This window comes from Tachypleus tridentatus, chromosome 6 (genome assembly GCF_004210375.1).
Source record: "Tachypleus tridentatus isolate NWPU-2018 chromosome 6, ASM421037v1, whole genome shotgun sequence".
Classification (NCBI taxonomy): domain Eukaryota; kingdom Metazoa; phylum Arthropoda; class Merostomata; order Xiphosura; family Limulidae; genus Tachypleus; species Tachypleus tridentatus.
In genome coordinates this window covers 150,642,431-150,658,051 of record NC_134830.1, presented here as the reverse complement: position 1 = coordinate 150,658,051, position 15,621 = coordinate 150,642,431, and the positions used below count along the sequence as shown (strand labels likewise).

General features: G+C 33.3%; 2 protein-coding genes across 2 annotated transcripts; one reads left to right on the top strand and one right to left on the bottom strand.

Annotated features, from left to right (window-relative positions):
- Positions 1-35: 35 nt before the first annotated feature.
- Positions 36-5,409, top strand: LOC143254043 (uncharacterized). Its single transcript, XM_076508784.1, has 2 exons — positions 36-786; positions 1,881-5,409. Exons 1-2 carry the CDS (start codon positions 36-38, stop codon positions 2,000-2,002), a joined length of 873 nt encoding a protein of 290 aa, XP_076364899.1. The 3' UTR covers positions 2,003-5,409.
- On the bottom strand, positions 2,014-12,408 carry LOC143251781 (sulfotransferase 1C4-like). Its single transcript, XM_076503025.1, has 2 exons — positions 12,315-12,408; positions 2,014-2,498 (listed from the first exon to the last, which is right to left on the bottom strand). Exons 1-2 carry the CDS (start codon positions 12,406-12,408, stop codon positions 2,014-2,016), a joined length of 579 nt encoding a protein of 192 aa, XP_076359140.1.
- Between the last annotated feature and the right edge of the window lie 3,213 nt (positions 12,409-15,621).

Genomic DNA, 15,621 nt, shown 5'->3' with positions numbered 1-15,621 from the left:
AGTTTTTTTTTTTTTTTTACAAATGGCTGACTAGCATGCCACGTAGATTTTGTGCTCAATGTAAAGTTTATATTAAAGTTGGTGATAAAGCCCTTCATTGCTCTGGTGAGTGTCAAAAATGGTATCATTTAAGATGTAAGAACTTTACTGAACAGGATTTGGAATATTTTAATGAAATTGGGAAAAGTTATGAATGTGATTTTTGTATGAGAAAAAGAAAGTTAAGCCTAAATAGTGAATCTCCATTAAGAAGGACTGTGTCCATTTCGTTAGAGGGGGAGACAGTGAATCTTGTTGAGAATAGTGAGCTTGATTTAAATATGGGGGAGGCAGATATGAAGTGGCTTAAGACAAAAGTTACTGAAATTTTGTCAAGACTTGACGACTTTCACTTAATTAAAGTAAAGGTCGAAGAATTAGTGACTTTCTTTCAATTTTATTCAGAGAAGGTAGAAACTATGAGTGAGGATATCACTACTTTGAGAGCTGAAGTTAAGGAGTGTAAACAGGAAAATAAAACATTAAAGCATGAAAATGAAGAATTGTGGAAGGAGATGGCAAGTTTTCGGAGGAAGATGTGTGACGCGGAACAATATTCTTATAACTATAATGTTTTGATTGGAGGTATTCCAGAGAAGCCTAATGAGAATTTGCAAGAAGTTGTTGAGAAGATTACAACTACTTTTGGGGTTGACTGTGCTCCTACAGATATTGACACTGTTCATCGTATAGGAAAGAAAACAACTGAAAATAAGAGTCCGAGACAGATTGTTGTTAAGTTTTGTCGTAAGCAAATTAAATTTGATCTGCTTAAACTTAAGAAAACTAAATTTCGCTCTCTTAATACTAATGATATTAAGGTCTGTAATGAATCTTATCCAGTTTATGTTAACGAACATCTCTCCCCATATTATCGTGATATTTTCATGCAAGCAAAACGAAAACAGAAAGATCTTGGCTATAAATTTCTTTGGGTATCAAATGGTAATATTCTTATTAGGAAATCAGAAACTACTCAGCCCATTGTTTTACGCTGCTTGATTGATCTTAATCATTTATAAATACTGCAATGGCTGATGATTTTGATGATATTGTTGGTGTTACACCAACTTTGTCTTCTCTTTCTGATTTACCAAATGTTTTTTCTGTTGGTCATTTAAATTTAATACATGTTAACATTCGAAGTCTTACTCAAAATTTTGACCAATTTCTTGTTTTTTTACAATCAAGCGTTGTTAAATTTCATATAATAGCTTTTTCTGAAACTTGGTTTGTTGAGGATGGATTTGTTTCCTTTTCGATTCCAGGTTACTCCTTTTATTCTTCATCTTCTGGTCTAAATAAGGCTAGTGGAGTGGCAATTTTTGTTAGATTTGAGATACTGACTATGATAAACGAAGTACAGTACATTAAGTCTGATGCTTTAATTTTATTTTGTATGATTCAAAATAAGAAATTTAATCTCTTTGTTGTTTATCGATCTCCTAGATTGCCTGTATTGAAATTTATTGATGAGCTTTCATTAGAATTGAATTTATACAAATATGATATTAATATACTTGTTGGTGATTTTAATATAGATGTTTTGACATTTGATGATGTTTGTTATAAAAATGCATATTTTAAGTTTTTGTCTGAGAACAATCTTCGTATTATTATTTCTTCTCCTACACGGATAACCAATGTTACTAATTCTTGTATTGATCATTTTTTAATTAGTGGAAATACTGTTAAAAATTGTTATTCTTATATTGTTGAGAGTTTTTGGACCGATCATTTTCCAATTGTTTTATGTATAGACATTTTATCGGATCTAGAACATGTCTCAAATGTTCAAAAGATTAAGTTTAATGATTTGAGTTCTTGTTTGAATTTTTCAGATTGGTCCTGTGTTATGAATTGTTCTGATGTTAATGTTGCTTATGATAATTTTGCTGAAGTGTTAACTGATTGTATTCAAAGTTGTACTACTACTGTTTCTGTGTCAATTTTGACCATTTGACCTCTGATGAATCATTCGAAGAAATCATCAAATGTTCCTTCTTCAAACTGGTTCGCAAACACCAACTGTTTAGTGTGAAAGAAATACAACACACAGCAGTCCCAGGGGTTCCTGACAACAACAATATACTTACATTTCGAGCTATAAGGGGTGTAAGCGAATGGAAAATGAACTTTGAAGGCTCTAGGGGGTGGAATATGTTCTACAGCCTCAGTTCCTGTAAGCTCAAGGAAAGGAATTTCATTATTAAACATTTCATGAACTTGTGGAGGTGTCGCCCCTTCATTAAGAATCTCCCATACTATATATTGAGTCCAGGTTGTACCACACTTTGGGTAAGTGACAATTATGACATCTCCTGGTTTGGGTTGGAATCTCATAGCAGCTCGGACTCTGTCCTCTTTGAACAAACCCTTGGGGATAAATAACCCGTCGATAAGTTGTGTTTGAGGTTTCATAAAATCTGTAATTTCGTCCTCCAAACGACCAGCTATATCTGTGATGTAAACATCATAAATTATATATCTATAGTATAATACAAGAAGAAGGTAAGAAAAATATGGTAGATTCACGATAAACTTTTTATAAATATATATTTCGATTATCCAACTACATAATATTTAAGTTAATAAACATAGTAATATCTTTTTGTAGTCGCCACGTGTAAAAAGTCATTTACATTAAAGAAAGAGACAACATTCTATATCCTTTTATCTAACATATAAAATAAAAACTTATTAAATTATGTTTATCAATTTCTACTTACAAGCTACTATAAACTGGAAATGAAGAAACTACAGTACGATCAAGTGATGGAACTATACAGCAACCGTTTTACGTACCAATCAGATAGATTGTACTTGAGTAAATAACCATTTATTACCAGCTGGACTTTTTGTCGCTGTTTTAGCTCAATGACCACAATATAAACAAACCCAACAACGGTACAGGTAGTGTCTTTCATCTACGTTACAGGGGCCGCTGTAGATTGGAATGTGTTTACAAAAGTAGGCTTAATATTACATAACTTCGTGCAGTATTAATAAAAACTTTGTATAATTTTTTTGACATCACATATTACATAATACACCAAAAAGTGTAATATATTATTTAACCATTTTATCAGTTAATAGCTTTCTTAAAAATAAATTTATTGAAGCTACGCTAAATCAGAGGAACAAAGATAAAAAACAGGAAATCAGAACTGGTTAAAAATACTGTTAACAGCTTTTACACGAAGTCTGTACATACGAGTCTCTATAAAACCTAAAGACTCATTTATTTTTAAGTCAATTGGCCAAACTTTACTTTGTAATGAAAAAGCAATAGGATTAATAGTGGAACAAATCCAATACAAGTTATATAAGTTATATACACAAGTTACATAAGTTATATATTACTTGATTGTTGTACTTCTTTATTTCTCACACAGATCTTCTAGTTTGTACATTTTAAGAATAGTTTGGTTGATTAAGTGACTTATAACAAAATCCTTAAGATGATTATCACAGGTCAAAAGAACATCTTCCACCTCTCTTATAAATGTTTCCTAATTCAAACGTTTTGAAAAATACCACACTTCCAAACTCTTAACTAAAACATCAGGACCACTTAGATCAAAATGAGACAGACTGAAGAAATGTTTACGCAGTTTGAATGGTCACAGCTTTTATAGTTCAATTTGAACTGAAAGAACTGCAAGGTTATTAGAACTGTACATAAATTGGACTGGAAACATGGACCTTGCGGACTATTCTCCGCTTCACCAAGCCAGTAGAGAAACTTTTGAGGGTTAATCCATTTTTTCCCAGGATCACAGCGATAAATCTGCTAGATTATAGCACCAGAAACCGTGCAGTTTTGTACTTAATTTCACACAAATTATCTAATTTCTTTATTTTTTCTGGATCCTTAAAAGTAAAACATGCTTTTTAAAGAAGTTTTTCGTTTGAACTTTAAGATTTTAACCCCTTATACTTTTGAAAAATAATAACAATTAGAAAGCACTAGACTTTCCTGAGTCTGTTCAACGAAAAACTTGGTTTCTCCAGGTGAATTTTAAAACTTTAGTGGTTTTCCTGTGTGTTGTCAGACATTGAATGTCAGTTGATAGGTACCATGATGTGAACCCACACTTATTCAAGTCTTTGATTAATTGTACATAATCGGTATTAGTTCAGATGGTCATCTTCGGTACGTGGACAGTAGATTTAATAAATATTTTAATTATTATTTTCCTAATTCTAGCATGATGAACATAAACATACAACAAAGTTCCTCATCCTTTCTTGATAATAAATCCAGTCTATTGATGTCAGTGACAGTCTTAATATAGTTCAAAGTAAAACTATATTTGTCTTAATGTAATCCTGCCACATACTACTGTTAAAAAGACAGGATGATGGCCTCTTTAAGAAGACACCATTTCTTTTCATTGTTATTAAAGTGTATTTTAAAATGTAGTAACCGAGTTGGTCATATCATTTTTTTCAAGGCTTCTTGCATGTCAGTTATGCCTTGAATGCATAAATGTATGGCCATCAGTTGGTCAAAGAGACCTTTAATGGATCTCGGACAACAAAGCTGAAATAACAAAAAAAAAAAAAAAAGCGAAATTGATCGATTGATATCCAAAATTAATAGTAATTGTTTGAAATAGTCTCATTTTATTCAGAGTGAAGTTCCTGCAGTGAAGTTATAATAAAAATCTTTAGTAATGTGACAGAAAATACGTGTCATAATTGTGTGATATAAAAATACAGATATTTGACTGAAGGTACACAACTCAAGTAAAACCTTGAAACTGTAGAAAATAAGTTTGAATTTGAGAAGTGTGTGTAGACACTTAATGGTTTGGGAAATGAATATTTGGACCTTGGGAAATTAAAGATTAGACACTTTGGTTATTAATATTCTTGAACTACTTGTTTTACATACATTAAAATAGCCTAGAATAGTGCTGTTTTATTTATAAAACTCTGGTATGATTACATAGAGAAACTATAAATATTATAAATGTGATAAGTTGTTTACATGAGATTTTAAAATATTTTGTGCTTTTTAAGTTTAATATTTTTAACTTAGGTTTTTCAGTTTCTCAATACATACGTTTTGTATATTTACTGTAACAGAAGAAATTATGTGGTGAGTTTCAAAATATTTTTATATAATTGTATATTTTATAATTTGCTACATTTGGATGTGCTATGCTATTTGAGTTTAAATCAGTAACTATTCTAGTTAAAATAATTAGTGTGCTCCCTAGTGGCACAGCAATATGTCTGCAGACTTGCATTAAATTCTGGATTTTGATACCCGTAACAGACAGAGCACAGATAGCTTGTTATGTGGCTTTGCATGAAATTTAATAAAATAAGTAAGCAAGATAAATTCTGTTGTCACTCTGATCTTCCTTTTGTGTTATCTTCTGTACCTGGTTTACACTACTAGCATGTATTCCACTGACTCGGTTTTCCTTCCTGTATAAGATTCCTTACTTCTTGACTATGACCATTAACTCTATAAGCTTTTTTTCTTGTTGTAGCCCTATCATCTCTTGCATGTTTTTCTTTACACTTGTACAGATTGTGTCATTTCATGACTTTGTGTGAGATTCCTCATTTATTTCACCAGTGTTTTTTCTATTAATATTATCTGGAAGTAATTCACTGCTTTATGTCTTGATCTAACAAACACTAGAAATAGTCTGTTAAAAACATGTAGGTAGTAAGAACTAAGGACACCTGGAGTTAGTGAAGTGGATTTATTTTTGTATAAAACCTGATACCAAATCAGAAAATGGGGTGAACAGACTTGAATGTTTGTATACCAGGAAGGCTGGTATGGGTATTAAAACATTTACTAACAAAGCTGAGAATAACATTTCGACCTTCTTAGGTCATCTTCAGATAAACAAAAGGTTAATGAGAGTGGAAGGTTCATTCACCTTCATTGTGGAAGTCAATCTTCCTTTGATTTGAGAGTGGAAGGTTCATTCATCTTCATTGTGGAAGTCAATCTTCCTTTGACAGTTTTGACCTGTGCTTCAAAAAGTTTTACTAGATTGATTCTGGATTCAGAAATTGCTAAATGGCCAACAGTTTAACAGAGTGAATTGTGAGTGACAATAAAACTAGGGCTTCTAACTTGTCCACTGATAATGTTCACAGTAAACTGTACCCCACTGCCAATGACATAATTCAACAACAACAAAGAAAACATAATAAATCCATTACTTTTTAATCCTAATTTAATTAGAAAATCAACTGATGAGAAGACTGCAGGACTCCTTTCAAAGTCTTTAAAGTGGGAAAACTGTGTATCTTTAACTGTTGGCAACACAAATGTGATGATAGGAAGGAAAAGGATTTTGGAGGTTGTCGTCTGGAAAGAAGTTTTAATATCAGTTTGATGAAATTCTTGTTGACATTTGTTATCATTTGTACAAGAAACAAGAACTTCCAGAATCTCTGTAAGGTGGAGACCAAAACTATCTTGAAGTATGTGTGCACACACTGGCTGTCTCTTGTAAAATACTTGCAGAGGTTAATTGAGTAGTAAAGACCTTTCAATCAATATTTTCCAGTCAAATGTAATGAAAATATGAAAAAAAATCAATGTGAAAGCAAACTTTGTTTCATGCAACTTTGTTAACATCAAACTCCATCTTGGATTGGTGATGACAAGGAAAATGGAGATAAAACGAAACCAAGAACAGAAAATTTCTTAAAGAAAGCCAAGAGAGTTACTTACTGGTCTCTTAATCAACAGGACATTGTAATTAATAATTGTTAAATAAAACATAATTAGTAATGACACCATTTTCATTAAGGTTTTCCCCTTATCCCAGTTCAGAATACTATTTATTTTAACTTAATGTTGACAGGCATGTGATGCTCTATCCACTTTACATTACAAGCCTTTTTCTTTGTTGTTCATGTCTTAATTCTTCACGTTAAGCTTCCTTTCTGATTGGACCCAGATATACCAGACTGTGAGTCAGACTTCTCATAATGTTGTCATTAAATATATTACATTATTCATCCAGATTCCATTTTACAAGCAACAGTCAAATCCACTTGGTTGGTTAAACAGTGAACATTGTTAACCGACTGATTTCTTTCTAGTAAATGATTTCAAAATGTATGTTACTTAGTGCTCACATAACACTGCACAACAAAGTGTTTGCTTCTCGAACACTGTTGGGTGTTCCTTGTAGATTTTTGGCTGCTGATCATGAAAATCACATCCAACAGTGCCCATCACATACCGTTTCATCGAAATCTTCACTTTTGTCATGTTTTTCTTATATTTGTGCTCCAAAATTTTCGTTTTGTAAGAAATGTACGATCAATGTTTTGTGCTGTCTGGGCATGTCCAGGCATGAAATCAGGCCAGGTTGGAAGATGTTCTGTAGAAGTATACAGTCCAGACATGCCTGGGCAGGCCAGAGTCAGTTTGACACTGTCTCAGCAGGCTATAAAAGTGGCTTGCATACACAGATGCTGCTCATAGGATTTATTATAGACTTTATAGTGTGTACATATTGTTTCAGAATATAGCATTGCCCCAGTAGCACTGTAACAAGTAAGTCAGATATTATGGACGTTTTATGGGACAATTGGTGTCTGTCAATATGTCTCGTCAATGTCGTAACAGCCTCGATACATTTTGCTATATTTATTGCGCGAGTATACGCTTGTTCATCAGAGACATTCAATGACTGGTCTTGTGATGAAAGCATATCATATGTACTTTGACTGTAAAATTGGTAATCAAAACCAGGAATGGGTGCCTCACATTTGTTGTGCGACGTGCTGTCTCTCTGAGAGCTTGGCTCAGAGGCTGTCATCCATTTGCTGTCCGGATGATATGGCAAGAAAAGAAAGACCATGTGACGGACTGTTTCTTCTGTTTGACTAATATGTCTGTTTGACTAAAATGCCTCACATTTGTTGTGCGACGTGCTGTCTGTCTGAGAGCTTGGCTCAGAGGCTGTCATCCATGCTGTCGGATGATATGGCGAAAAGAAAGACCATGTGACAGACTGTTTCTTCTGTTTGACTAATATGTCTGGTTTTTGTGCCAAAAACAAGAAGTAAATGAGACCCATGCCACATGACAACAGTTTCCCAATTCTGAAACCACCAGAGGAATGGACCTTAGATGAACCAGATGAAGAAATTGCAATGCAGGGAACTGGCAGTAACATTCATCCGGATTTTGAATCGTGCTCCTCAGGTGATCCACATCTCATAACACAATCAGAATTAAACGATCTGGTGAGAGATTTGGGTCTATCAAAAGCAAAAGCCGAAATGCTGGGTTTGAGACTGCAGGAATGGTGTTTGCTGTCACCAGGTACGAAAATTTCTGTGTTTTGAAGCCGCCAAGATGATATAACCAGATTTTTTGTACAAGTTGACAGTCTCTGTTTCTGTGTTGACATCGAAGGAGTGTTCTCTGCTTTGGGTTGTGACCATGACTCTTTATTGATTCATCACTGTTAAGCCTCAAAGCTGTTCTGTTACACAATGAAAACATTCACCCTTCAATACCTGTTGGCTAAACAGCACACATGAAAAAAACCTACAAGAACATGGAAATGTTGCTGAAGGACATCTAGTATAGCAAGTACAACTGGAATATCTGTGGAGACCTGAAAGTTGTTGCTCTGTTACTGGAACAGCAGCTTGGCTATACAAAGTACTATTGTTTCATCTGTGAATGGGACAGTAGTGCCAAAGAGTCACATTATTCTAGACAGAGCTGGCCACTCCATAAAAAGTTAGATTCAGAACAGAAAAATGTGGTACATGAACTGCTTGTTTACCCGGCAAAGATTTTTTGCCTCCTCTTCACATAAAATTGGGACTTATGAAGAATTTCGTGAAAGCAATCAACAAAGAAGGTGAAGGTTTTCGTTATTTATGACAGATGTTCCCAAGAATAACTGAGGCCATGATTAAAGAGGGCATTTTTGTTGGCCCTCAGATCAGACATGTTATGAGTGACAAGCACTTCAAAGATCTGATGTTTGGGGGAAAAAGATTGCCAGGAAAGCCTTCAAAATTCATTGTTAACAATCTTCTTGGCTATTACAGAGCCCCAAATTACATTCAGTTGGTAGACAAACTTCTCAAAGCATACAAAACAATGAAGTGCAATATGTCACTCAAGATTCATATCCTCCACTCACACTTGGACTTCTTCCCCACAAATCTCGGTGCGGTCAGTCAGTCACAAACACAGTGAAAGGTTTCATAAGGACATTGTTACAATGGAGAAACAATATCAAGGCAACTGGAATCCATCAACGCTTGCCGACTACTATTGGACACTACAATGTGATGCAACAGACATTGAATACAAACGAAAATCAGGAGCAAAACACTTTAATTATTTATTTGTATATATGTATGTGCAGGGGTGTAGATTTTTTACAACCAATGGGGGAGGATGATTTTTGCAACCACTTATGTGGACTGTTCAATTTGCAAATTGGTAATCTCTGATTACGTGAACCTGAAAGCTGTAAACATGCAGTCACAGAGTAATCTTGTTGCCACGATACTTGCATGTATACTTAGGCCTACTGACTGATACTTAGAAACTATTGCTTAGATCAAAAGCTTAGGAGCACGCCTATATTAAAGATGTACATTTTGGCTACTGAAAAAGCCTACATCTAGGCCTAATTATGTAGGCCAGTGATGCAATAAAACAATTCAACAGACCAAACTGTAGGCCAAACTATAGGGGGGTATGATTGTATGCACCATACCCCCCACCTAAAATGAAGGGGGGTGTATCCCACCCATCCCCTCCAGGATCTACGCCCCTGTGTATGTGTAAAGTAATAAAATAAACAAATTTTAATCTTGTAACTAAGTTAAAAAAATGATAAATTAAAGCTTCAATAAATATGGGCCTTTAAATATGAAAACTGGTAAATAAGTAGCTAACAGTATTAACAGACATTACTATGATTAAAATAGTGACATCCAGCTATACAATATAATGAGTTGTAATATAACATGCAGTAGCTAGTAAAACATAATTCTAATATTCATCTAACATGTTAAAATTGTTCATTTGTTTTTAATACACATTTCAAATTTGTTCTCAGTCCAATGGGGCTATTTAAGTGTCAAAATAAAAATAATTGGAGACATGTTCTTTTTGCACTGATTCTCTCGTAATGTGATGGAGCTAAATACAGGGTCTTTCTGAACTTACTGAAATTTTACTTATATTCTACAAGAAGATAATGAGATGATAAAGGAAGCAAACCCCATTCAAGAGTTCCCTGATGTGAAGAAGATAAAAAAATGTGCAAAATGAAACAGAAGAAAAAGAATCCAAAGATGTTTCACTATAAAGTCTGTACTTAACTGAAGGTCAACATAAGTATTCGGCCCCATAAAGCAACAAAACTGTAAAAGAATTGTCATTTATTCTCATGAAAGAAAGAGGGAAAACTGAAAGTAACAAGAAGATAGAGAAAAACAGTGAACTTTTCTGGGAGGGCATAGCTGAAATTGCAATTTTAAAACAATAAGATTTAAAGTGTTTCTGTTTAAAAAACACTTGAAAATATTTTCACTGTTCTGTCTTAGTGTTCAAATTCCACAGTTAATGTTCCACAGAAATCAGCAGTATATCAGGAAAATTTTGCCCCCCTGAGGTTTGCATTACATGTTAAATTAAAAAATAAAAATAATTGATTATAGATTTAGTGCAGTCATAATTTTTTGTTTAGGTTGTATGAGTCTATGAAAGCTCTAAACCATAAACAATAACAAAATTAATGTTTAGTTTATCCCAAATTTATGTGAACTTGGTGTTCAAAATACAGCATGAGAAACCATAAGTTGAATGTAAGATTTATGAGTTCAGAGTACAAAATATTGAAATGATAAACATATATTATGAATAACTTGGACCTGGCATGGCCATGTGGTTAGAGCACTTGATTCATAATCTGAGATTTGCAGGTTCGAATTCCCATCACACCAAACGTGCTAGCCCTTTCAGACATGGGGCTTTATAATGTGATAGTCAATCCCACTATTCATTGTTAAAAGAACAGCCCAAGAGTTGGTGGTGGGTAGTGATGACTGGTTGCTTTCACTCTAGTCTTACATTACTATATTAGGGATGGCTAGCTTAGATAGCCCTTGTGTAGCTTTGAGCAAAATTCAGAAACAAAGAAACAAATAACTTGTATTATAACTTACTTAAAATGTTTGTGTTAGGATACTTAGTGTAAATTTATTTCAATAATATTGTGATATTTAATGATAGTTCTGTGTCAAGTAATCTAAATGTTTATAATGAAATAACTTTGAGTGATTTCTGGTAGAAAATAAGTTAAATAATGTATAGAGTAAAGAAAATGTAAAAATTTGACAAAGTGCTATCAGTGATATTAAATGTGACTGTTACAGTGCTTTATTGTGATATGTCTTACTTCCTGTTACAAAGTGCTATCAGTGATATTAAATGTGACTGTTACAGTGCTTTATTGTGATATGTCTTACTTCCTGTTACAAAGTGCTATCAGTGATATTAAATGTGACTGTTACAGTGCTTTATTGTGATATGTCTTACTTCCTGTTACAAAGTGCTATCAGTGATATTAAATGTGACTGTTACAGTGCTTTATTGTGATATGTCTTACTTCCTGTTACAAAGTGCTATCAGTGATATTAAATGTGACTGTTACAGTGCTTTATTGTGATATGTCTTACTTCCTGTTACAAAGTGCTATCAGTGATATTAAATGTGACTGTTACAGTGCTTTATTGTGATATGTCTTACTTCCTGTTACAAAGTGCTATCAGTGATATTAAATGTGACTGTTACAGTGCTTTATTGTGATATGTCTTACTTCCTGTTACAAAGTGCTATCAGTGATATTAAATGTGACTGTTACAGTGCTTTATTGTGATATGTCTTACTTCCTGTTACAAAGTGCTATCAGTGATATTAAATGTGACTGTTACAGTGCTTTATTGTGATATGTCTTACTTCCTGTTACAAAGTGCTATCAGTGATATTAAATGTGACTGTTACAGTGCTTTATTGTGATATGTCTTACTTCCTGTTACAAAGTGCTATCAGTGATATTAAATGTGACTGTTACAGTGCTTTATTGTGATATGTCTTACTTCCTGTTACAAAGTGCTATCAGTGATATTAAATGTGACTGTTACAGTGCTTTATTGTGATATGTCTTACTTCCTGTTACAAAGTGCTATCAGTGATATTAAATGTGACTGTTACAGTGCTTTATTGTGATATGCCTTACTTCCTGTCACATGGTGGCTTTTCTTGATTTGTGCTGCTTTCTGCATGTTATATTTTCTCTCACCATTTCCCCTGAGGTTCTCACCTAACTTCATGTGATGTAGCTGTCCTGTAAGGTATTAATAAACATGTAACAATTCTCCACCAATAGCCTGCCTTGTTAGTTTTATGTTATTGATTTTTATTCCTATCCTTGGACCCAACCAACTTTGTCCTTGGCTCCAACATTTTCACTTCTTTTTAAATGCAATATATCAACCTCTTACATCTGTTCAGCTGTGTGCTGGTGGAATAGAAGTGACACACTTTTATAACACATGATTTAACCTACACTTAGAGAAAAATCATGATTAATAGAAGGATTTGATAAGATTAATGTTTAGTTCATATATTAATAAATTTTAAATTTATATGTAATAAACATTATTTAAAAATATTCTTACAAAGGATCAGGTTTTTTCCCTAAAACAACTCGGGACATTAGAGACCCCAGACATCTTGTCTGTTGAGTAGATCACGAAATTCAGGTGATGGTAATTTCAAACTAACCTTAACTATAAAAACTATGAACATTCAAATTGTTTATAACATTTAGAGAAACTATTTTCAATAATATGTCCTTAAGCAATGAAAAGAACACCAGTTGTGTTCCATCTTTCACATTTCTCTGTTGTTGTGTATGTATTGTTTTAATATATTTTAGCAGTTTCTGATATAATATTATTGCAAGAAATCACTCAGGTAGTTTCAAATGTTTGTAAAAAAATTTTAGTGTATTTAGTGTTAATTATTAGTTCTAAACTTATATATAGATAGAGGTGTGTGATGAATATATTTGGAATTCTTTGATTAGAAGTTATTAATAATTGATGGTGTTCCTTTCTGAGACATCATAAGTAGACATACCAAAACATATTACCATTTACACATTATTTTTTATATATAAACCAATAATGACAACAGACATGTCCCAGGTACAACACTATGTAAGCGTATGAAAGGACTGTGTATATTTAAGCCTCCAAACTTATCAGTTTTATTTACTCCAGTATATGTACTTTACGTATGTTGTGAAGTTTTTAACACTTCTCTAAAATTATCAGATGTCAAATTGTCCGGTTACTTATTTTACGCATATGTCAATATATTAACAACTAGCTGGAGTACCCGCCCCTTCATCAGAAGTTATGTAAGTTTACGATCAATAAAATGTTATATTAGATTCGTTTGTTTTGAATTTAAGGCTTTCACTTACACTTCTAAATAATATAAATATAGACCGTGTTGTTGATAGGCTTACAATTCGTCTGAAGTAGAACAACACCCAGTCTACTTGCTTGTAATTGTTTGGTCTTCTTCCTTCAACATATCCTCTGTTCCTTTTGTCAAAGTACATTCAGTTGGTTTAATTACTTTAGAACCACGCTTTGACAGAATAAATTATTCTTATCTCCTTTCCTAATGTTAGTCTTTCTCTAACATATTAAACGTTAGGCCTATCACTTCTTCCAGAGTTATCTTCACATAAAACTTTTCTTTTGCTGTGGGGCCTGGCATGTTATGGCTTGCGCTTCGTAATCTGATGGTCGCGGGTTCGCGCCAAACATGCTCGCCCTCCCAGCCGTGGGGACGTTATATAGTTACGGTCAATCCCACTATTCGTTGGTAAAAGAGTAGCCCAAGAGTTGGCGGTGGGTGGTGATGACTAGCTGCCTTCCCTCTAGTCTTACACTACTAAATTAGGGACGGCTAGCACAGATAGCCCTCGAGTAGCTTTGTGCGAAATTCCAAAAAAACAAAATCTTTTGCTGTGACTTAATATTTTTACTTGTTCGTGTATTTCTTGGTAGGTATTTGGGTTAAAATATTATTTCGTTCTCCTAAGGGAGGCGAAACCCGGGGCGATCAGAAACTATTGTTTCTCTTCACCCCACACACGGCTAGAGTAACTTTAACACATAATTTTGAAACTTGTTAACTGAATTAGAGTAACCCTTATTCACTAAGCTCGGGTGTGGTCTCAAATGACCTTGTGAACTTGACAGATTTATTATCTCTTTTGAGGAGCATTGGCGAGCCAGGATGCGTATGAAGCGAAAGACGAGTACTTTTCCTTACACTTTCTTGAAAATAACTTGGCGTCTGCAGTGGAAAAAGCAGAGAGATGCAAAGTCAGCACGTCGACAGATTTTTACTTTTTCCCGCTCATCTTACTTTATTTATATGTTTATTACTTAATCGTCTGTTCGCTATATTCTCTACAACAATGAATTACAAACACAACTTCCAGTAATTACTTGCTTTTATCTCTCTTTTAGTAATACAAATAAAACAATTTTAAAATATTCATTCACAAAGTAAGCTAATTAATAATACCTACACTAAACAGTGTTTTACATTATGACAGAGCTAAAATAAGATAAATTACATTAAAGGTATCGCTTTAGGAACAGCAGGTGGTTTAATCTTTTCTTTTGTCCTGCAACACACTTATATCACCAAGATCCAGTGGATGTCCACCATGCTAGAAATAATTAACCTTCTTTTTACACCTTTATTTTAAAGTATGCTATAATCTCAATTTTTAAAAATTATGAAATTGTACTGAGAATTCATTTAATCTTCAGGGAAAGAAATTCCTCAGGCGAAAGATCGTTTTTAACACAGAAGATTATTAAAAATAAAAGGCGACCAAGAATAACGCAAGAAATATGTCGCTTATATCAACTGAACGTGATAGATTGAATCATTAATCGCTGATGTCAATTGAAAATGAAATGTAAACAATTGAATTTTCAATTGTTCCTGAATTATTTTCTCTGATAAGAGATAGAATAGTAAATATTTTACTTGTCGTGTTTGGTTTATTTATTAATCAAGATCTGTACTGTTTCATTTGTTTATATGATTGTGTTTAAAGATAAAAAAATCAATATATTTTTTGTTTCGTTTATTTAATTATGTTCGATTTTTTTTTTCAATCAAGTATTTAACTGTGCTAGAAAACAAAAGTTTTATGAAACAATATTTTTTATTATTTATAGGGTGAGAATACTTTTGTGAATGTGTTTAAATTTTAGCCCAGGATCTCGTAAATATTTAATCCGGCGCTACCTGGTGTAAATGTTAACTAACGTTTTTTTATTTTATTGTTATAAGAAGTTTTTCGTTTGAACTTTTATATTTTTACCCCTTATACTTTTGAAAAATAATAACAATTAGAAAGCACTAGACTTTCCTGAGTCTGTTCAACGAAAAACTTGGTTTCTCCAGGTGAATTTTAAAACTTGAGTGGTTTTCCTGTGTGT